Source organism: Hemitrygon akajei, chromosome 12, assembly GCF_048418815.1.
Source record: "Hemitrygon akajei chromosome 12, sHemAka1.3, whole genome shotgun sequence".
In the NCBI taxonomy this organism is placed as follows: Eukaryota; Metazoa; Chordata; class Chondrichthyes; order Myliobatiformes; family Dasyatidae; genus Hemitrygon; species Hemitrygon akajei.
Window position 1 is genome coordinate 69,862,073 of NC_133135.1, and position 22,872 is coordinate 69,884,944.

A 22,872-nucleotide genomic window follows, 5' to 3' on the forward strand; every position below is an offset into this window, starting at 1 on the left:
ACCTTGATCATGATAAATATCAACCATGTCCTTTCCCCAGACTGTGACCCATCACTATTACATTGTTGTTTTCTGGCCATCACTGGCCTCTCTACTGAAGAGCTTGGCTAGAAAATTACCTAGAACATAGAACAGCGCCGCACAGGAGCAGGCCCTTCAGTCCACATTGCTGTGCTGAACTAAATAAATTATTTATCTTACTTAGTGATATGACACACAGTAGGACCTTCTGGCCCTTCGAGCCATACTGCCCCCAGCAGCTCCACAACCTCAATTAACCTGAACTTGATCACGAGACAATTTACAATGACCAAGAAATGAAATGCCCTTTCTGTCTACATATCCCATATCCTTTGCTTTTCCAGCACATACATGTGCTTATTTCAGAGCCTTTTGAATGTCTTCATCATACTTCAAGGATCAAAGTATGCATACATCAGCATATATTACCTTGAGATTTATTTTCTTGTAGGGACGTACAGGAAAAAAAGAAATCCAACAGAATTTTATGAAAAGTTATACATAAACAGACAAAAACTGCTAAATACCAGTTTGCAAATGAAAGACAAACTACCAATAAAGATGATACTGAGAACATGAGTTGTAAAGAGCTTCTACTACAATCCACACAGTGCATTCCAGGCACTCACAACACTTTGTAAAGAAAAAGCTTGCCCTGCACACTTCCGTTCAACTTAACCTCTCTCACTTTAAATGTATGCCCTCTAATTTTAGACATTTCAACCCTGGGAAAAGATGCTTTCTGTCTACATTATCTATTTATCTCATATTCTTACAAACCTTTATCAGATCTCACTCAAGCCTCCCCCCACTCCAGAGAAAACAAGCCAAATTTGTCCAATCTCTTATAGCACATTCCCTTTAATCCATACAGCATCCTGGTAAACCACTTCTGCACCTTCTCCAAAGCCTCAACATCCTTCCTATAATGGGGTGACCAGAATTGAATATAATATTTCAGAAGTGGCCTACCTAAGGTTTTCATTAAATTTGCAACACAATTTCTGAACTCTTGAACTCGATTCACTGACAAATAAAGACAAGCATGCCATATGCTTTCTTAATCCTATCAACCTGTGGAATCACTTTCAGGGAGCAAAATCTTGGATTTGAACATCTCCCTGCATGTCAACACTGCCATTAACATATCTGGTTGGGTTAAACTCCATCTGCCATTTCTCCACCCATATTTGCAACCTATCTTTGTCCTACTGTGTCCTCTGCCAGTCTTCTACACTATTCAGAATACTGCCAATTTTCATATAATCTGCAGATTTACTAATCCACCTAACTACATTTTCATGCAAGTCACATATATATCATAAACAGTAGAGGTTCTACTACAACCTCTGTGGGACATCACTAGTCAAGACCTTCAGCCATAGTAAGTCCCAATGACTGCTACCTTCTGTTTTCTATGGGCAAACCAATTCAGAATCTAAATGGGCAATTTATCTTGGATCATAATCATGCATCTTAATCTTTTGGATAAGGCTCCCATGAGGAACCTTGTCAAATACCTTACTAAAATCTGTGTAGACAGTTCCACCATGGACACTATCCTCCTATCCATCAGGGACATCTTCAAGGAACAATGTTTCTAGAAGGTGACATCCATCGTTGAAGTCCCTCTCCATCCAGGACATGCTCCCTGTGCATTATTACCATCAGGGAGGAGGTACAGGAGCCTAAACACCAACACTCAATGTTTTAAGAACAGCTTCTTGCCCTCTGTCATCAGATTTCTGAGTGGTCTGTAAACACTATCTTGTTATTTGTCACTGTTTATCTATTTTTGTAGCTTAAAACAACGTTTATGTCTTGTCCTGTGCTGTTGCCACAAAAGAAATTTAATGACATACATCAATGACAATAAACCTAATTCTGATTCCACAGCTCTTTTTTCGTCACACTTCCTCAAAAAGCTATCAATTTAGTAAGATATGAATTGCCCCACACAAAACCATGCTGACCTACCTATTTAGTCCGTATCTTCCAAATGCTCATAAATCCTATCCACAAGAATCCTCTTCAACACCTTCCCTCCAACGTATGCGAAACTTGCTGGCCAATAGTTTCCAGGGGTCTTCCTAATTCCCTATTTGAATAATGGTACAACATTTGCCACTCATCAGGACTCCAGGACCTCATCAGTGGCTAAAGAGGACACAAAGATATTTTATTTTATTTATTTAGAGATACAGCAGGGAAACAGGCCCTACTGACCCAGTGAGCACATGCCACCCATTTACATCCACATGACCAATTAACCTGCTAACCTGTATGCCTTTCTTTCAATCGTAGGACTCTGCAGAGAGTGGTGCAGTTGTGAACTTCCCACCATTCAGGACATTTCCAGAGACAGGTATGTAAAAAGGGCCCAAAGGATCACTGGGGACCCAAGTCACCCCAACCACAAACTGTTCCAGCTGCTACCATCCAGGAAATGGTACCGCAGCATAAAAGTCAGGTCCAACAGGCTCCAGGACATCAGACTGATTAATTCACAATGATACAATTGTATTCTTATGCTATATTGACTGCCCCATTGTTTGTACATACTATTTACTACAAATTACTATAAATTGCACATTGCACATTTACACAGAGACGTAACGTAAAGATTTTTACTCCTCATGTATGTGAAGGATGTAAAAAATAAAGTCAATTCAAGTTTGGATGTGGGAGGGAACTGGAGCAATGGAGAGAATGTACTGAATCCAGTACAGGCAGTGATGGGAATTGAACACTGGTCACTGACACTGTTATAGCTTTATTCTCATGGCTGTGCTACCATGCCACACATGGTCTAGGTCCCAGCAATCTCATCTCTTATCTCTCTCAGTAACTTAGGGTATACCCATCAGGCTCTGGAGACTTACCTATCTTAATGTTCTCCATCAGAATATTATTCGAGACCCTTCCTCCTCCTTTATCTCAAAATGCCCTAGCATTAGCACACTCTCTGAGATTGATCTCCCAATCCTCCATGTCTTTCTGCTTGGTAATTACTGATGCCAAGTACTCATTTAGGACTCACCCACATCCTCCACCTCCAAACACATTCCTTCCTTTATCTTTGAGTAGTCCTACTTGCTCCCTAGTTATTCTCTTGTTCTTAATATCTGTATAGAATATCTTGGCATTCTCTTTAATCCTAATTGCCAAGGACAATTCTTCCTGTTATCCTATTTCCCTTTGTGAGCCAGTTTCTGGCTTCTTTATAATCCTCAAGGATTTTTGCTTCCTAAACCTTATATATTTCTTTTTCATCCTTAACTAAATTCACCACCTCTTTCAACATCTAAGTTTCCTTACATTGACATCTATGTCCTTGTTTCTTACTAGACCACACCTGTCCTGTACTCTGTGCAGTCGGTCTTTAAACACCCTCCACATGTCAGGTGTGGACTTGATCAAAAACACCTGCTTTGAATGAGCTCTCCCTTATTCCTGCTTAATATTCTTGCAATTTGCCCTGCTTCTGTTTAATATTCTCCCACAAGATCAATACTTAATGTTATTTATGGCTATCTTAAAATTTTAAGGAGTTGTGATCACTATTCCTTAACTGTTCCCCCACTGAAAGATCAGTCAGCTGGCCAGGCTCATTACCCAATACCAGGCCCAGTATGGTCCTTCTCTCAATTGTCTATCTACCTATTGATTTAAGAATCTCTCCTGGCTTCACCTAATAAATTTTGCCCTGTCCAAGTCTATAAGGAGGTCTCATTCTATATTAGGGTATCTGAAGTTGCCCATTACAACATCCCTGTTGTTTTTATACCTTTTTCTAATCTTCCTGCATACGTGTTCCTCAATGTCCTGGTAACTATTGGAGGGAGGGGGTTCTGTTCTATAATCCCATCAGAGTGACTGTATCTTTCTTACCTTTGAGTTCATATAGACTCAATCTATCCAGTATAGACAGACTTGTTCCCAACCTTCTCAAACTCACCATCCCTTTCCTGAGGTGACTAGTGTAACTGATCTTGTCATTGCAATCAAAGCCTATTCTTGTCCATAGAATTTATTTCTTCCTTCTGTTTCAAACCCTCTTTTCCTTTGATTCAGCGTATACCAGCCAATATACCCAATGCTCTTTTGTATACTTTCTAATTGTCTCCTTTTTCTCCTGGCCTCTGGTATACAATCAGGAAAGCCAGGGAGCCTAATTCTTTCTTGAATAAGAAAGAATAAATTTAAAATGATCACCGTTGTCCTCCTTTACCTTAGTGAATTAGTTCTTGCTTTGAACAACGTCTCCTTTGATTCTAGTCAAGTTCTCCACATAAAAGCTGTTGCTATGGGAGCTTGCAAGTCGTATCTATGCCTGCCTACACGTGGGATAAATTCTTTGCTCGGGTTCAACAGGGATCCCATCTTTTAAGAATGGTTGACCATCATTTATTTCTTGTTCTCACTGTGAACACAATTTCACAGAATGTTGCATTATTTTCTTTGACTTCTCTGTAACTTTACTGGAAGTTTGTTGTCAACAAGTATCGAGCGAAGACTACCAAGTGAGAGCCTGAAGACTGCCATCGTTAATCTGCTTCTCTTCAGAACTCGAATCCTTTCATTCGTCTTCATCTTATTTAGTCACACGGTGCATGCTATTACGTATTAGTGCTTCGGACCGCAGTTGAGAAAATTTTCCTAGTTGTTTATACAGGGTCCGCTACCTGTCGCTCTTCAGTTCTCATCTCTTCCCAATAATCAATAATGATTTTCTTGCTTCCCAATATCGCAGTGAATTCATCCTCAGTCATCCCCAGCATCCTTAGTGTGATTCCACCTGCTCACCTCTCTATCAAACCCATAAAGGAATCTTCCACGGCAATAAAAAAAAATCTAAAACAAGGGCCGAAAATGCTGGAAATATTTGTTTCTGTAGGAAGATAAATGGAGGTGACCTGTAGAGTATCCTCCATAACGCCCTGATTCACTTTTAATCATCCATGACGCAACCCTTTCAAGCCACTCTTCCACACCTCTCTGTTCGTTTCTTTTTATCTCGCTCAAACTTCACATCATCACCACTTCTCTTTTTCCATGTTAATTTTTCTTTCTCCGATTTCTACCTTGTTGTCTTCGCTGTAGATTTTATATGCTTAGCTGTCGGCAAGGCTTTTCCGCTTCACCCGTTTGTAGCCCCTCAAAACGCTCCTTCTAGTTGCTCACACAAAATACTCCGCAGATGCTGTGCTCAAAGCAACCTGTACAGCACGCTGGAAGAACTCAGCAGGTCGGGCAGCATCTGTGGAAACGAGCAGTCAACGTTTCGGGCCGAGACCCTTCGTCAGGACTGAAGAGGGAGGGGGCGGGGGCCCCATAAAGAAGGTGGGGGGAGGGTGGGTAGGAGAAGGCTGGTGAAAAACCAATAGGGGAAAGGTCAAGGGGTGGGAGAATGGAAGCGGGAAGGGGATAGGCAGGAAAAGTGAAGGAGGAATGTAAGAGGAAAGCACTATGGGTCGTAGAAGGAGGCGGAACCATGAGGAGGTGATAGGTAGCTGGAGGAGGAGGGAGAGGGAAACTGGGATGGGGGAAGGGAGGGGGAGGGTATTACCGAAAGTTGGAGGATTCAATGTTCATGCCAAGGGGCTGGAGACTACCCAGGCGGCATATGAGGTGTTCACTCGCCCCAGTCCTTTTGGCCATTTAAACTTTCCCGATTCCCGTTGTGGTTCGAAACTTCACCTCTTCTCTTTTTGTCCCTTAAAAACCTCTCAACTTAAACTTTATCGCATAGCTGTGATTTAAAATAATAGCAAAACCCCCAATTTTACACGTTAACCCCGTTTTCCTTTCTCTGGGATGGCCGCTTGTCATACTGCCCATCTCAGTCTCGTTGAAATAGCGTTTCATTTCGTTGTGACACTAGAAACCCTGCCTTCTTCTGGAAACGAAAGATGACCAATACGTGTTTTATTAGGCTCATTCATCAAAGCTTTTTTTTCCCCTTTAGGTCCGAAGGTGATTTGCTTCGTCGAGGCACCTTTTAACTTTGGTCGCATAAACTTAACGGATACTCGTTTCACTCCCCGTTGCAATTTTTCCCAGCACCGAAACATTACCACCCTTGATAGGTTAATTGAGGTGTCAGTCGGCGGCAGAGCTCCGCGGATAGGTTGCTGCGCACTTTCCTTCCCGGTGAAATATTGTTTTATGGAAATAGGTAGTCCTGGAATCAAGTCGTAGTCAGATTCGGACCTACTGCTGAATAGAAGGATGCGGGATTTTTCAACAGGCTCACATTTGTAGAGTACCAAAATTAAAGGCAACGTTAGCGAAAGGGATATTAGAACTCGTGAAAGTGCACAGGAGGTAGATTAGGACGGGAGCGAGGTGAGGGCGACCACGTACGGATGGGGTACGGCGACAGTGGGTGACTTGGCTCCTCCTGGACACAGGGTCTGCGAGGGAAATGACCGATGGCGTGGGATTCCGTCTGGCTTCCTGCTCGGCATTGACGAAGAACCGGGTAGGAGATGGGGCAGCGCCAGAGCACTTCGCCGCGCATTTTGCCCCTTCAAATTCTTAACAAGTTCGGAAAGTCCCATAACGTAATTTTCAACGCACCCTTCGATAACATGCAAAGTAATTTCAGGGCTGGGTATATGGCCGATGAAGTTCACAAGTAATGCCAAATTCCCAATTTTGAATAATTTTTAATGTTGCAATGAAACGAGTTAATAAGGGAATGGAAAGTTTGACATTTGAATGTGTAATAGGAAAATAAACACTTAAAGCTAGACTGAGAAAATGTGGGAGTTATTTTAGTGGAAATTTGCTACGATCGCCCGCAGGGTCGGGAATGACAGTCAGGACAAACGAGAAATCAATTGCCTGTTCATTGTTGCCAAGAGTATGGGACACCAGGGATACCACTTGACGTTTTAAACAGCGCACGTCCCGTTTTGCGCAGAACCAGTTCATCTCGGGGAAACTCGTTTTTAGATTTTTTAAAACTTTTTTTCCAAACAGGATATGCACGTGGGAACGGTCTTTCCTTGTTCGGCTATTCTGGTAAATGAGAACGATTTATTTTACTTCATTACATTTTTTTTTTGTCAGTGATCAAAGTTCTTGTTTATGTGACAGCTTGTTTTTTTTTGCCCGCAGTTCCTATGTGTCCCTGGCCTGCTGGCAGGTGAGTAGACCCAGCAGCGTCGCCAAGCATTTGAACTTAAGTGCAGATATTAGTCGTTACAAAGTGTCCGCCTTTCCTCAGCCTCCCCAGACTCGCAGCTGCCGGCGCTGGACAGCCCGTGTTTCCTCTACCGGGGTTACTATTATACTTATGTCCCAAAGGAACACCAGTGGGCTGCAGCGGAGAAATTGTGCCGACAAAGGTTTGGATTTCTGGCCACTATCGCGACAGCTGACGATAACCAGAAAACAACACGCTTCATGAAGTCCATTGGTGTGAAGGAGACTCTGTGGATTGGTGCCAAAGTAAAAGAGGCAGGTCCTGGTGAGATATATTAATTGCCTCTTTATTATTTTATCATTTTTTTCCATTAAGAATGATTTAAAACTTAACAATGACATCAAACCCGTCACATTTAGTTCAATCATCTATTCGGATACATTGGGAATAGATCTCCTTTACGTATCACCGTGCTCATATTGGGAATATAATCGAAGTAACTAGTGAAACCTTCCAAAGTTATACCGTATTTTCGCTGGAGTAAACGTTCCAAAATGCTTGCTGGGGACGCCAATAAAGAAAAAAAAAGACATTTTTTATACATCAAATTGACCGTTTGATGCCATGTCTTTCAGAGTAAAAATCATTCTTACTTTGGATTTGCGATTAACTGTGGCTAAATTGTCAACGAGCTGAAAAGATCTTTGTATATTAAGGAAATCCAGGGATGTTGGGATTCGTGCGGGAAACGAGTGCTAAGGCTCTTATCGAAAGGCGGTACAGATGCCATGGCTCCTGGGCACATTTATCTGTCCCTCTCACTCTGAGGACTTTGAACCAGGCAGCACGAATGGAAGCCATTAGACTCTTGACGCCCGTGTCTGCTCTTTCAAAGAGCTTTATCTATCGGTCCTACATCTTCCAATTGCTTCCACACATCTAATTAAAATCATGAAATTTCGTTAAAATATCTCCAGATGTTTTAAAATTTCTTTTATCGATGATCTTAAATTCTGTGCACTTTGGTTGTTAGTCTGTATTTGTTGCGTATCTTTGTACCTACTGCAAGTAAGTACAGTATATCTGAAGTGGTTATGGTGACATGTATGTACTTTGATAATAAGCTTAATTTGAACTGCTACCATTGGAAACTATTTCCCATTCCCACAGGACACATGCTACAGTAAAGCTGATAATCTGGCACTATTGGTAGTGCTAGACTATCAGATTTGCTGATCTATTGATGATACTCCTATTAATAACCAAACACAATTTTTTTTCACTCTGTTGCAGTAAAATTTCTATGGAAGCAGATGAGAATAAAGGGAACAGGGAATGCTAAAGGACTCCAGACCCCAGCTCCACCTTCCTGACCCCTGATGTTCCAGATCCCAACTCCAGCTCTAGTGCATAGTCTGGACCCCAGCCCTGACTCCACGCCTCCTCACAGTCTAAACTAATGAGTGAGCCAGTTGCTGGGCCAACTGGATTTCTGATCAGTTGGATGCTGGATTATAGCAATTTAACTGTAATTTTGAACATCTCTAATAGATTTCCATTTAACCCTGTCCTTGGAAACTTCTGTGGTGTGTGGCCGTGGTTAGGGCGTTGGACTAGCGATCTGAAGGTTGTGAGTTCGAGCCCCAGCCGAGGCAATGTGTTGTGTTCTTGAGCAAGACACTGAACCACACATTGCTCCAGTCCACCCAGCTGAAAATGGGTACCGGCAAAATGCTGGGGGTTAACCTCGTGTCCTAGCTGGGTGGGGGGGGGGGGGGGGGGGGGGGGGAGTCTCATACCTCAGTCGCTTCATGCCACGGAAACCGGCATAAGCACTGGCCTGATGAGCCTAGAAGGCTCAGGACAGACTTTAACTTTTTAACTTGGAAGCTTCTATATCTCTTTGCTGTTCAATTGAATGTTTCTTTCTATTCTCATTTATGTGACCCATTAACAATGGTGGCTTCAGATAAAACTGATGGAACATTAAACAAGTGTACGACAGTTGTATCATACAATCTGATACACCTGGAAAATTCTAAACAACTTTACTGACTGAATGAAATTAAATTCAAAATGTATTTGTAATATAATTCTGGACAAGATCAATTTAAAAATAAATCCATAATATTGTGTTAGTTCAAAGCCTTTCATTGTGCTCATTCATCTATATGTTTGTCCCTAGAGAGAGGATTATCAATTGATCTGGTAAAATCTGGTAAAGCTGATCACTAAAGTAAAATTTACCAAGACAGCAGTTCAGACTAATATGCTGTTTCATTGACAGGTAATTTTTCCTCTTCAGATGAAGGCATAATAGAGCAATTTTTCAGTAACTATGGATTTAGATTTTCCTTTCTATAATGGCAGCAATAGAAATATGCTCAGCAGGTCAGGCAGCATCTGTGAAGAGAGAATCAGAAGTTTAATTTCAGGTTAATGGTCTTCCACTAGAACTTTAAATATTGTACATGGCTGAAAATGAGTATCTTTGGGATTTCCACAGGTCTGTAGTGTAAAGCTGACTGCTGAATTTACCGACAGGCTGTGCTGTTTTGTAGTCAATTCATCCCAATCCTGGGAACTGATGTACACTGATGAAATTTCTGTTTGTTCTAAAATAGTTTGGCTATATAATAACTTGAAAAATGCTATTATTCCATTAGTGTGCATGAATTTTTAATGGTAAACCTAGATATATTTGTTCTTTAGCAAAATATCTGGCTTAATGTAGGTAGAATATAATTTTCTCATTTAAGTGCTTCTAAATATAGGTTAAACTATATTTTTATTTCAGAAATATCTATTTCATTTCTACTTCAATGTTGTGTTTATCTTTCCAACATTGATTTTTTGCAAGAACTTTTCAATGACTTTGATTACCCTGCCAGGCTGATGTTGTTGGATGCAGGGATTCCTTAAACAGATGCCTGACTGCAACTAACCTTAGGAAGAGGGAAGCCCACACCACAGGGATCATTTGGTCCTTGTAGGCAGCTTTAACTGTGATTTTGAACATTTCTGATAGATTTCCATTTACTCCTCTCCTTGGAAGCTTCTATCATCTCTTTGCTGTTTCTTTCTAATCCCATTTATGTGACCCATTAACATTGGTGGCTTCAGATGAAATTGCTGGAATGAATGCCAGTCAAAGACGAGTACCATCACTTTGCTACTGAATCTAGGGGCCCATGCCCTTTCCAGTGGGCTGCAGCAGAGAAGCTGTTCTGAAAAAGGCTTGGATTTCTGTCCACTATCACAACAGTTGAAAATAACCGGAAAATGTCTAACTTCATGAAGTCCACTGAGCTTTCAAATCCTTTTTTTCAGTTTCTTTAGGTTTTTAGGGCCTAAAGTCAAAATTCACCCTGAAGTTCTCCATCTTATTACTTTCTCCATCTCATTCTTCCTTCAAGATTCTCCATAAACCTTGCTTCTTCCTGATTACTTCCTTTGATACTGGAACACTGAAGCATTTTGAGATGTTTTAACTTGCTAATGGCTCTCTAAAAGTTTAGGTTATTGATGCAACAATAGTTGACTTCAGATTACTGAACATACCTCTTCGGGTTTCAGCAGACATTTGCAATTTTATTAAGCTGGCTAGCTACCAAGTCAATACTGGGAACTTACTTAATAGAAATCTGGAAGAATGAATAGACTTAAAATCTGGGACTCCAAGCCTGATCCACTGAGTTCCTCCAGCAATTTGTAGAATAGTGAATGTCTCCGGTCAATTGATAATAGTCTTAGGAAGCATGGTCCATGCATGGAACCTAAGAGTTCCTCTCACTGAAGCCTTGATTGCAGGGCAATGTTAAAATAGTGAAAGCTGGGAGAAGTCAAGTTCTACCTTGGTAGCCAGACACAGAACTTCTTAAAAAGGACTACAAATTGAAAGGACCTTTTGGAGTATGATAGTGAGGAGAAATGAAGCCATTAAAGTATACATTTACTGGGGTATCACGCATTGCGATTGATGGTGAATATACCTGCGTTGAATGACCTGTCCTACTTCCAACTCCACACCCCTCCCCCTCCACCAAGATGTTTGTACGCTGTTGATCTTTGTAACATAAACCATAAATAAAGAAGCCACCTCTTGAGTGGTGTGGTACCATGGAGCCCTGATGCATTGTTCTACAGAACTGTGGAATGCAGATTCCCAACGCAGAGGATTACTGTCTTCCTTTTGTTACGTTAATGCTTGGAGCAGAGGCAGCCTGCTTACTATTGGAACGAAGGGAAAGTCAGAGAGTTAATCGTGCTGCGAAGTATCAAACTATATTTTAAATTAAAATAGTTGGCTGTAAACTGGTTCAAGTGAAGGCTGGAAGCAGCTTTCTACTTCTCCCTCATGCTGGATAAAGAGTTTTTTTGAAATAATTACAACTTCTTTCATATATAAGCTGAAATTTTGAGACATCTCCCATCTATTCTTTGTAGTAAATTTAAAAATGTATTCTTTCTATTCGGTTAACTTCACCTATGAATGTTAAAGGCACTGCAACAAAGGACCTTTGATGCGATACATCTCAGATACAACCCAGAGAGTCAAATGAACCTCAGGGTTGTAGATGGTGACATATATGTATTTTGATAACAAATTTACTTTGAACTTTGGATTTTTTTTTAGCATTTTAGCCAGTTTTTAAAAAGTTAATTGATATGTTCTATAATATAGGTACAGATTGTACTTGATGACTTCTGATAATAAAAGATTCTAAGCAAAAATGATAGAATTTCTATCAAAACATATATATGTAATTTGTCAGAATTTCAGTCATATGAACTTGATAATATTTATTTTTTCTGATCTCTTCTCAGCTAGTAATTTATTTAAATTATGCATACTTCTTTGACAAAACTAGGTTATAGCTGACATTAAACCAAAACATTTAATTTGTTATAGTGAGAAATATTAATCCTAGGTCATTGCTTTTAGGATTGGAGACTGTCCTAATGTTGTAATTATTCATCATTAATAATTCAAAGTTTTTTTCCTTAATCAGAGAAATGTTTGCTTTGTGATGTAATAGCTGAAATTTAAGTATTTCACAAAGAACTTTCTTTTTGGATAAGTGCCTGTCTTTGATCAAATAGGAATAGTGATGATTTTGAGTAAATTTAATTTGTCATAAACAATGTATTGGATTTTAAAATTATATGTTTATTAATGTAAACTGCGAGCATCTAAACAAGCTGAGAAAACGTTTCAAATGTAAACTTACAGAAATAGAGAATTGTTTGATTAAGATAGACTGCTGTAATGAGAAAGATACCACAGTGCACTCACTACTTCATCTTCTTTCGTTCAGGTACCTTTGGATCACACATTCTGACATTTTCTACCAAAACTGACACCAAATATGCCAAACTTCTCAGGAAGTTTCCTCAAATGCATTCAGTGACCATCAGCGCTCAAGTGCAATTTGATCCAAGTTATGTGGGAGTTTCCACTGTATTTTCCTATTCGATACCATCATTTATCAATGAGTTTCAGCTGCGTGCTAACATTGTCCATGATCAACAAGTCCAACTTGCTTTGTTGGTCCACGGTGTCCACACTCCTTACTCTCAAGCTGTGAAGAATGATGGTAGATGGCATCATGTGTGTTTGAGCTGGACCAGCCATGGTGGTAGCTGGGCTATTGCAGCAGATGGATCTGTCACTGCGTCTGGAGATCATCTTTATACTTCTGAAGATATTGGAGCCGGTGGAGTTTTCATCATTGGACAGGAGCAAGATACATTTGGTGGATCATTTAAGAAGGATGAATCTTTTATTGGGAGTATTACACAACTCCACATCTGGGATCGTCTTTTGAATGCCAGTGAGATTCAGGCTTTAGCAGGAGACTGTGTGGTTGTTCCACTGGGATTATACTTTCAATGGAACCTCTCTGCCTTTGAGATTGAGTCAACAGTGCATGTGCACAAGGGATTTTCCCAGTGTAAAGGTAATGAATGAAGAATAACTATTCCATTTTTTTTGGGAGTGGGAATGCTCTTTAAAACTTAACCTTTCAGATGGTGGTTGTTGAAGTGTTGTCATAATACACATCAAAGTAATCAGACACAAGACTGGGTTCTTGATTTAGTTGTAAAGCAGGTTATTCCAATAAACATTTGTAACTTTATGAGTAAAAAACTTGCTTGGGCAATTAGTAGATGTATCCTTCTTTTTATTATTTCATCAGTGTATACTAATTTAATGAGAATGTAAAATATCTGCAGTGCTAGCCAAAGTTTTCTGTTGTAGAAGTGATCAGGAACCTATGGAATTAAATTAGGATACATACGCGCTCACTGAATGTACCTCATGAGTTCAGGGAAGGGGACAAAGGCAAATCGAAGAAATTAATTTTCTGTATTCTGTCAAAATGAGGTTTCCAGAGTTTAACACCATTTTCGCAAAATTGTTTGTAATCCATCATTAAATTCCTCTGACATTTGACTGTGGCGTCCCGAGGTGTAACTATAGGGAATGCTGCTCTCTAGTGGAAGACAGGAAGAAAGTCAGAAAGAAAGCAATTGAAATGAAAATAGGTATTTGCAATAAGCATTGATTCTGATGGGAAGGAATGCTTGAGAAAAAAGAACAAAATTAATTTCATTTATTTAAAAAAAAATCTTTATACAAATACTTACAGATTGCACTTCTTGGAGATTTCAATCTGAAACATATTTAAAAGATGATAATTTCTTTGTGAAATGCACATGGCAATTTTCATGATATATGACTAAGCAAAATTATTTTACATTAGTCAATCATATTTTAAGATGTATCCACTATTACTCTACAATCTTTTAAATAGACGATTTGCTTGTTAATTATGATCTGATATACATAGAAGTAATAAATGTAGCTTTTCATCTTTGGAGGAGTGTCTCTTTTAAAGCCAAATAATTACAAAACTACTGTAGTACAACTAACACAGAGCACAAAACTTATCTCTACTACTGACAAACAATATTCATTTTGATGCAGTGCTTTGATTTATGTTCTGTGCAATCTCATTTCCATGTATCCTTTTATTTGTGTGCACACTTCCAAATGTCCTCATCATCCATCAGACTTTCTGTGTGACGTTAGGTGTAAATGAGGAAGCGTTCTCTGATTTAGCTCATCATCATAATGTTTAATATGCCTTAATGTGCTAACTAATTTCTGATTTTGCACTATATTTTATCCTCTAAAGCCCTGGACATATTTTATCACCTTTTATAAAATAATAACAAAATTTCCAGTCTTCTGCAGGGAGTAGGGTGCTATACCATACAGGAGTAATCGGGTTTTCCATCTGTCTTATCCAATTTGTGTAGGCTTCTGCAAAGAGTAATAGTGGAATGACTAATGGCTTCATTGCCAGCCAGTGTAGCAGCAATTGTGCTCTACTTTTGCAACAAGATTAATGTTGAAAATAAAGCAGAGAGTGAGGTACCGAGTATCCTAAGAGGTATCAATGAGGCCATCTGGTACAGGTTGTAGGCTCTGGTTGTTGCTACACACAAATATTACTTTAAAAAATAAGAAGACAGTGTTGTTGACCAATTGCTTTCATTCTTGCAGGTGTCAATTCAATCTAGGTGACCAAATAATTGAAAATAAACATATGAGATTAGTACAAACAGAGGGAATTGTAGTCTGAGGTAGAATTAGGGGTTTTCAGGTCAGTTCCAGAACCTGATAGCAGTGGGGAAGAAGCTGTTATTGAACCATGAGGTGTGGGTTTTCAGGCTCCAATCTGATATGATATTGACTTCAATGTCACTTTCCTGTCAGTTTCCCATAAACTTTAACTTCCCTCAACATCAACAACCTCTGTATTTCAAAAAATATCTTCAATGAGTTAGCTCTACTGCTCCAGGATCAAGAGATCTAAAAATTCATAACCCTCTGACAGAGAAAATTCTGCCTTCTCTCTGTGTTCAATCAGTCCTAGTTCTTGATCACCCTAGAAGAGGAATCACTTTGTTCAACAGGTGAAGTGGCTTCAGAACCTGTGAAGATAGAGGAACGGACTGCTGGTCAGAAGGCTAGCCAAAGCATTGTGAAGAAGAAGAAGGCAGCTAAAAGAGGGAAAAATAAGCAATGGATTTGTTGGAGTTAAAAAGTACTTGATAACAAGGAGGGTCTTGTAGGAGACTATTTGTTTAGTTTTGATTGAAAGTCAAGGAAGGTATGTTGTTTACTCCATTCAAAAGGTCATCTCAAAGTGGGTGAAAAGGAAGAGGGAAATATCAGTTGCTGTGGTCCAGTTTCTAACCAATAGCAGAGAAAAGAAGTGGGTGAAGGACTTACTGACCAGGATTAGTGAGGTGAATGGGAAATGAAGAATCCCTTGCTTGCTGGCAGTCCCTAATGTGAAGTAGAGGCTTCTTTGCATGGAACGCTGGAACCAATGATAGAATAAAGCAGGAACGTTTCACCAGGACAAGGAACATCAGAGCCAGTCACAATGCTCTGAACAGTATTCTTGGCTGCATAAATCTGTGACTTTGGAATTCATGACGATGTTGAATACATTGCTTTAGGTTGTGGCTCATATGACAATCATTTTATTTTTTATTCCATGGAAGGTGATGGATTCCAAACAACGGAACCATTTGATGTTGTGTGGGTGGATGGAACGACATCCTCTTTTCACAATGTCTCAGCGAATGCCACCCATCCAACGAACAAAGGTGAATGTATAGCCTTGAACTCACTGAGTGGAGCGTGGACTTCTGAAGAATGCTCTAAGCAGAAACAAGCACTTTGTAGATATAGCAAAGGTACATTTAATAAACTACTTGTTTAAAATTATGCCACTTTCAAGTTACAATCCATTTATTATCATTGAAATAGTTTTATCTGAAAAATATATTGGGATGATTTGTTTCTGTTTTTGTGGTTTCAGTGTTGCATGTTGGTAGAAATAAATGCTAATATTCCAGACAGTAGATAAATCAGCAGATTTTCAAACACTTTTTCCCAGATGTTTCATGTTTAATCCTGTGGAAAGGCAATAGAGCTCACAGTAGTTACTGGCACCAGCCACTGTTCTTGTCCTCTCTGGCTCTGTGTGGTACTGTTCTTTTTTTGGTGTCAGATGCATTGAATTCATCTTAATGGTATCTTGAGTTTTCCCTTCTTTCTTTTCACATCTAACTTGAGCTACTTCATTCAGTCTGACTTGCATCCAGATAATGTCCCTGCCACTACATGACTCGATAGAAACACAGGGGACTCGAGCGCTCGAGTACAGAGAATGACTGATGAACCTTGGAAGGGAAGGCAACTGTGGGGAAGAATAGCTTGCGTTGCAGTGAGGTTTTGCAGTGTGCTTGAGAGAAATGTCTCGCTAAAAGCTTGTAACCAATTGACCTTCGTTGAAATTGGCCTGCATCAGGAAAGGAAATCTATTGAGGTTCTTTTTGCTGTTGTGCACTATGTCCTACTGCACAGATGTGAAAATAAACTCTATACAAACAAGGTTGGTGCAGAATGAATGTTTGGATAGGCTACCAGAAAGCTTCTGGTACCAGGCGTTATATATAAAGTCATGGACTAATAGAGCACAAAAACAGACCCTTTGTCTCAACTGGCCCATGCTGATAAAAAGGTGCCCACCTAGGCTAGTTCAACTTTTCCATGTTCTGCCCATATCCCTCTAAACCCTTTCTTATCCATACACTTATAAAATATCTTTTAAATGTTGTTATTGTACCTGCCTTAACGACCAGCTAGTTCCATAGATACATCACCTTTTAAGTGAAGAAGTTACCCCACAGGTTTCTTTTAAATCTTTCCCCTCTCACATGAAACTCATTCGTCCCCCCCATCCCTTCACACTGATCTCCCTCCTGGCACTTATCCTTGTAAGCAGAACAAGAGCTACACCTGCCCTTACACTTTCTCCCTCACCACCATTCAGGGCCCCAGACAGTCCTTCCAGGTGAGGCAACACTTCACCTGTGAGTCGGCTGGTGTGGTATACTGGGTCCGGTGCTCCCGGTGCGGCCTTTTATGTATTGGTGAGACCTGATGCAGACTGGGAGACCGTGTCACTGAACACCTACTGTTATGGTCCAGTCTGGAGCCCGCATTCCGGTTCTTGATCCGGTCCGCGGACTCTGGACTCCGGGTCCTGTAGCCGTCCCTCCTTTTTTCCTTGAGCCCAATTAGTCACATCTGTGGATCATCGTGGCTTGTTGGGGCTCAAGGAGGTGCACCTGATGCTCATCAGCTGGCGGTGTATATAGGGGGCTCTGGGACTGAATGGAGTCGATCGGTTGCCTGCCTTGTTAAAGATGAGTTCTTTGAGTAAGTCAGGCAGTCACCCTGGACCTAGTTCCCTTCCTATCCCTTGCCTCTGTTGGGCAAGCCTAGCTGGACTGCTGTTGCCTGGTGGGGGACTCTGCCCCTTTCCATCCCTTGCTGTTGATGGGTTGTGCCCTGCAACCTACCCAGGTGCCCTGTGACCTGCTCAGGCCCCTGTGTTCCTGCCTGGGAGGTCCGGGCCCTGCCCAGGAGTTATGTGGCCTGCCCAGTGAACTCCTAGACCCTGCCTGAACTCCGGGATCCTCCTGCCTTGCCTGAACTCTAAGACTCTCTCGGAACCCCAGCATCACCTTGAACATCACGTCCCTCATGCACACCACGGTTTCCACATCTTGTTTCTCATTTAGTTCTTCCTGTCCTGCCCCTAGTACTTCAGTGCCTGTGTCCTGCACTTGGGTCCAGCCTCCTGTCCCCTTATGACATCTATGCTCTGTCTGCCAGAGAAAGCAGGATCTCCCAGTGGCTACATACTTTAATTTCATGTCCCATTCCCATTCTGATATGTCTATCCATGACCTCCTCTACTGTCAAGATGAAGCCACACTCAGGTTGGAGGAACAACACCTTATTCTGTCTGGGTAGTCTCCAACCTGATGGCATGAACATTGATTTCTCGAACTTCTGTTAATGCCCCTCCTCCCCCAATCCCTTATTTATTTATTTCCTCCCTTTTTTCCCTCTCTCTGCCCATCACTCTTTGCCTGTTCTCCATCTCCCTCTGGTGCTCCCTTCCCCCTTTCTCCCTAGGCCTCCTGTCCCATGATCCCTTCCCTTCTCTAGCTCTGTATCCCTTTTGCCAATCACCTTTCCAGCTCTTAGCTTCACCCCACCCCCTCCGGTCTTCTATCATTTTGCATTTTCCCCTCCCCCTGCTACTTTCAAATCTCTTACTATCTTTTCTTTCAGTTAGTCCTGACAAAGGGTCTCGGCCCAAAACGTTGACAGTGCTTCTCCCTATAGATGCTGCCTGGCCTGCTGCGTTCCACCAGCATTTTGTGTGTGTTGCTTGAAATTCCAGCATCTGTAGATTTCCTTGTGTTTGCAAAACTCATAGCCTCTAGCTTTTGGTTTCTTTCCCATGGAAAAAGACCATGTGCATTCACCCTCTTTATGCCCCTCATGATTTTATGCATATCTATAAGGTCACCCTTTTTCTCCAGTGTGTCAAGGAATAAAGTTTTTGTTTTCCCACCCTCTCCCTATAACTCAGCTGCCAAATCCGGTAAAAGTTTTCATAAATACTCTTTGCACTCTTTCCAGCTTAATGAAATCTTTCCTGCCGCATGGTGACCAAACCTGGACGCGATTCTCAAAATGCAGCATCGCTAACGTCTTGTACATCTGCAATGTCATGTTGCAATTCATAAAACTCAGTGCCCTGAACGATAAAGGCCAGTGTACCAAATACCACCGTCACTATCCTGTCTACCTGTGCCACCACTTTCAGTGACCCATGTACTTGTACTCCCAGGTTCCCAACTCTCCCCAGGGATCTACCATTCCTGGTGTGACTTCCCAAAATGCAGCACCTCACACTTACCTGAATTGAAAGGGATATCAGGAAGTGATGAAGAAAAATGTAACTTAGAAAGCAGAATTATCTTTTATCACATTATTTCTTTATTGGAATAATTTATTCATCCGTTCAACGGCTATATCAGTAGATCTAGCATTGTAATATATAGTCTGACCTTCCTGAAGTTTCAGAGGCTGCTTCTGTGATATTAACGTTGTTTAGAATATTTCCTACATCATGAGGTGGAGAGAATTGTGAAATGTGCTGCCTTGGTTGTTTTGCACTAACGTCTTGAAGTTTAATACAACAGTGCTTGAAATATTCTTCTGAAGTATTTGCTGCAACTGCTCCCTTTAAAAAGTATTTAGATTTGGATCTGTAGTAAGTGCAGTACTGGTTATGCATATTGCATTAAACATGATCTCATGTGGCTTGTATCAAATGTTTTATAAGTGGAATGTAAGGAACTTCTGTATAAATCGAATGTATGTTTTTCTGAGTTGCTTGTGTCTCATAATATATCAATCTACACCGTGTTAGATTTGAGAGCATGCCTCACAAGAACGTATATTATTCAACAATTGATTAAGAAATTGATCAATTAATAATAAGGAGAAATAGGAGATGGCTAGAGGGCAGAAAATAGGAGATTATGCTAGTTTGGGAAATGGGGAAGGAAAACGTTTTGGAATATATGAAAAAAATCCCAGCAGAATCAATTTACTACTGAACTACAAAAGAAGAGTGTGGATTGTTACAGGAAGGGTCCATTATAGATAAGGATATAGGAATGTAAAGGACAATTCATAAACAAATTCTGCAGACACTGGAAATCTTGAGAAATGCAGGAGCTACGCAGCAAGTCAGGCAGCATCTGTGGAACTGAATGAACAGTCGATGTTTTGGCTGAGAGCCTTCATCAGGGTTGGAAAGGAAAGGGACAGGTTAGGATTGGAAGATGAGGAAGAAATACAAGCTGGCAGGTGAATGGTGAGACCCGATGAGGGGAAATGTGGGTGGGTGGGTGGGTGGGGAAGGAGGATGAATTACAGATCTGAGAAGTTTTAGATGGGTGAGGTAATGGACTGAAAAAAAAGCGGGACTCTTATAGGAGAGGACAGTGGACCATGGAAGAAAGGGAAGGAGGAGGAAAACCAGAGAAAATTACATGTTCCAAAGTCAGAAATTAAGTTTAGTAATTGGGAAGCTAAAGTGGGTTTGAGATTTATTTTTAGTATATTGTGTGTTCTATTTAAGTTTGCTATTAAATGATTGTATCAGAACCTCTAGAAGTTCAGAGAAGGATGTCATTGTTTCAGTTCCCTACTTGTTGCCAGTGGCATTGTGAGTGAGATAACTTTGTGCACTTGCTCTTGTTCTGAAGTAATGTTAGGAAGCAGCATTGAGAGACAATGTCACCTTTGATGAAGAGTCCAGAATTGATCAGGGAAGCTTTAGCAAACATTGGGTCAATGATTGATTTAAATTCTAAAAGCAATACAAATCCAGTGACTTGTAAGATACTCCAGTTGTTTTTCTTTTTCAGAAGTTTATGAACAAATGCAAGTCTTTACTTCCTTACTTCCATCTGCATTTTTCCTCCATATAAAGGAAAAGGCTACTGAAGTTTCAGTAAGTAGTTGAATAGGATCCTATTTGTGTCTAATTTTGACCATGAATTATGGCTGAATTATTAAAACATGTTTGATTGCTTATAGTATTGCAGTACTTATGTGTGGGGGATGACTTTTAACCCACCCTGCATCGTTCATTTCTAAAGTACTCTAATGCATCTTATATCGTGAGGGCCAAACAGACAATTATAAGAGCTAACTAGTAGCAAGAAACCTGGCCTGTTCCATTTCATGGAATCACTGTGGAGGACTTGAACTGGAGAAAAGTTCTTTGTGCTCAACTGGGCTGGAAGTTGTAACTTCTATTAAATAATATCCATGCATTTGTAGTGGTCCTGCTGGTTCTCATCGTGATCGGGAGCCGGAGGAGAGGACCACTTAATCTGCAGAGGCAGATTTTCAAAAGGGGTTTCCACTCAAACGTGATACCTGCTGTGGGCTGAGGTCCCCACCTGTTCTCCACCCCCACAACAGTGTGTGCGTCGCTCTGCCTCGTAACGGTCCTTAAGTAACTACCCGTCAAATCTCAAGGAAAGGAAACAGATAAATGCGTGGCATACATGACGAGCTTCAAGGTCTCTTGTTGAGGAGAGAGTAATTAATTTCTCTGAGTAGGGAGCAGCAGGCTTCCCTGATGTCGTGGAACTGATGGCTTGTACATGTGACACATCAGATCCCTGGCGTCCATCAGGAACAGGAACCCTAGAGTGGCCATCAGCATTCAGGGTCATTTGCTCCTTGAATGGTCAAATAAATTCCAACACAGTCCATGGCATTTCAGCTGCTTGTAGATATTTTGGAATATTTGAAATATAAAATTTTAAGTTTGTATGGTGGTGTTATCTCTTTACAGTTAGTTCTGTGTTGCTCCAGATTTCAGATTATCTTTTGCTGAACAGAAGTGATTATCCACAAGATGTGATGAGTGCAGATTACGTCACCAATGAGTTCCTGCAAGCAGCTGATGAAAGCCAAGCTAGGCTCACGTCTGTTGACTTGCTAGCACTGACAAGGCTTCTTAGAAATGTTGCCGAACTGGATTTTGAGACGGAAGCAAATAATTCAAAAGCAGTTTTGAGCTTGGCTACTAACTATGTTAAATTGGCAAGCAAAGTCATTGATGCCAAATGTTCCACGGAATGGCTCATAATATCTGAGGTGAGAATGTTTAATTTTATTATACTGCAAAACTTAATAAAATATTTAATTATCGTAATAATGATGTGTCTAGTGAAATCCACCAATAAAACATAAATATGAATCAAAAATGTATTTAATACCATAAAAGGAAATGACAAGTAGAGGAGCAGAATTAGGCCATTTGGTTTATCCAGTTTGCTTCGCCATTTGATCAAGGCTTATTTATTCTATCTCTCAACTCTGTTCTCCTGCCTTCTCTCTGTGACTTTTGACGCCCTGGCTAATCAAGACCCTATAAACCTCTGCTTTAAATATACCCAATGACTTGGCCTCCAAGCCCTCTGTAGCAACAGATTCACCACCCTCTGGCTGAAGAAATTCTTCTCATTTCTGTTCTAAAAGGACATCCTTGTATTCTGAGTCTGTGCTCTCTGGTCCTGAACTCTGTTCCTGTAAGACATGGGAGCAGGATTAAGCCTTCTGCCATTCAACCATGACTGGTTTACTTCTCCCTCTCGCTCCCATTCTCCTGTATTCTCCTTGTAACTTTTGATGTTCTCACTAATCAGTTACCTATCAGTCTCTAATTTAGCTATACCCTATGACTTGGCCTGAACAGCTGTCTGTGGCAATGAATTCCACAAATTCTGTGCCCTCTGGTCTCTCTGGTCCTAGACTCCTAGACTCTCCCATTATTTGAAACATATTCTCTACCCTCACTCTCTGGGTCTTTCTCTTTTCAGCTTCAAAGACATTTCATCTGTGCTCCCACCTCCTATCACTACCCCCTCACCATCTACCATCTAACCATCCTTCTAAACTGTAGTGAGTATAGACCCAGAGCCATCGAACACTTCTCGTACATTAATTGTTCCAATTCCCAGGATCATTCTCCTATAACTCCTCTGGACCCTCTCAAATGCCAGCACATCCTCCCTTACATGTAGGGCCCAAAACTGCTCACAATAGTCCAAATGTGGTATGACTAATGCCTTATAAAGTCGCAACATTGCATTCTTGTTTTTATATTCCCATCCTCTCAAACTGAATGCTAACATTACATTTGTCTTCCTTACTGCTG

At 40.7% G+C, this 22,872-nt stretch overlaps 1 protein-coding gene across 3 annotated transcripts in view; it reads left to right on the plus strand.

Moving 5' to 3' along the window:
* The first annotated feature begins 6,260 nt into the window (after positions 1–6,260).
* Positions 6,261–22,872, plus strand: part of LOC140737191 (adhesion G protein-coupled receptor D2) — a 314,325-nt gene continuing 297,713 nt past the window's right edge. For all 3 annotated transcript variants that reach the window (XM_073063435.1, XM_073063436.1, XM_073063437.1), the window contains exons 1-8: positions 6,261–6,505; positions 7,009–7,050; positions 7,147–7,174; positions 7,256–7,498; positions 12,493–13,134; positions 15,758–15,952; positions 20,564–20,649; positions 21,525–21,809. In XM_073063435.1, the coding sequence (XP_072919536.1) occupies positions 6,449–6,505; positions 7,009–7,050; positions 7,147–7,174; positions 7,256–7,498; positions 12,493–13,134; positions 15,758–15,952; positions 20,564–20,649; positions 21,525–21,809 (1,578 nt within the window). In that variant the 5' untranslated portion in view covers positions 6,261–6,448. The remainder of the gene's footprint in view (positions 6,506–7,008; positions 7,051–7,146; positions 7,175–7,255; positions 7,499–12,492; positions 13,135–15,757; positions 15,953–20,563; positions 20,650–21,524; positions 21,810–22,872) is intronic.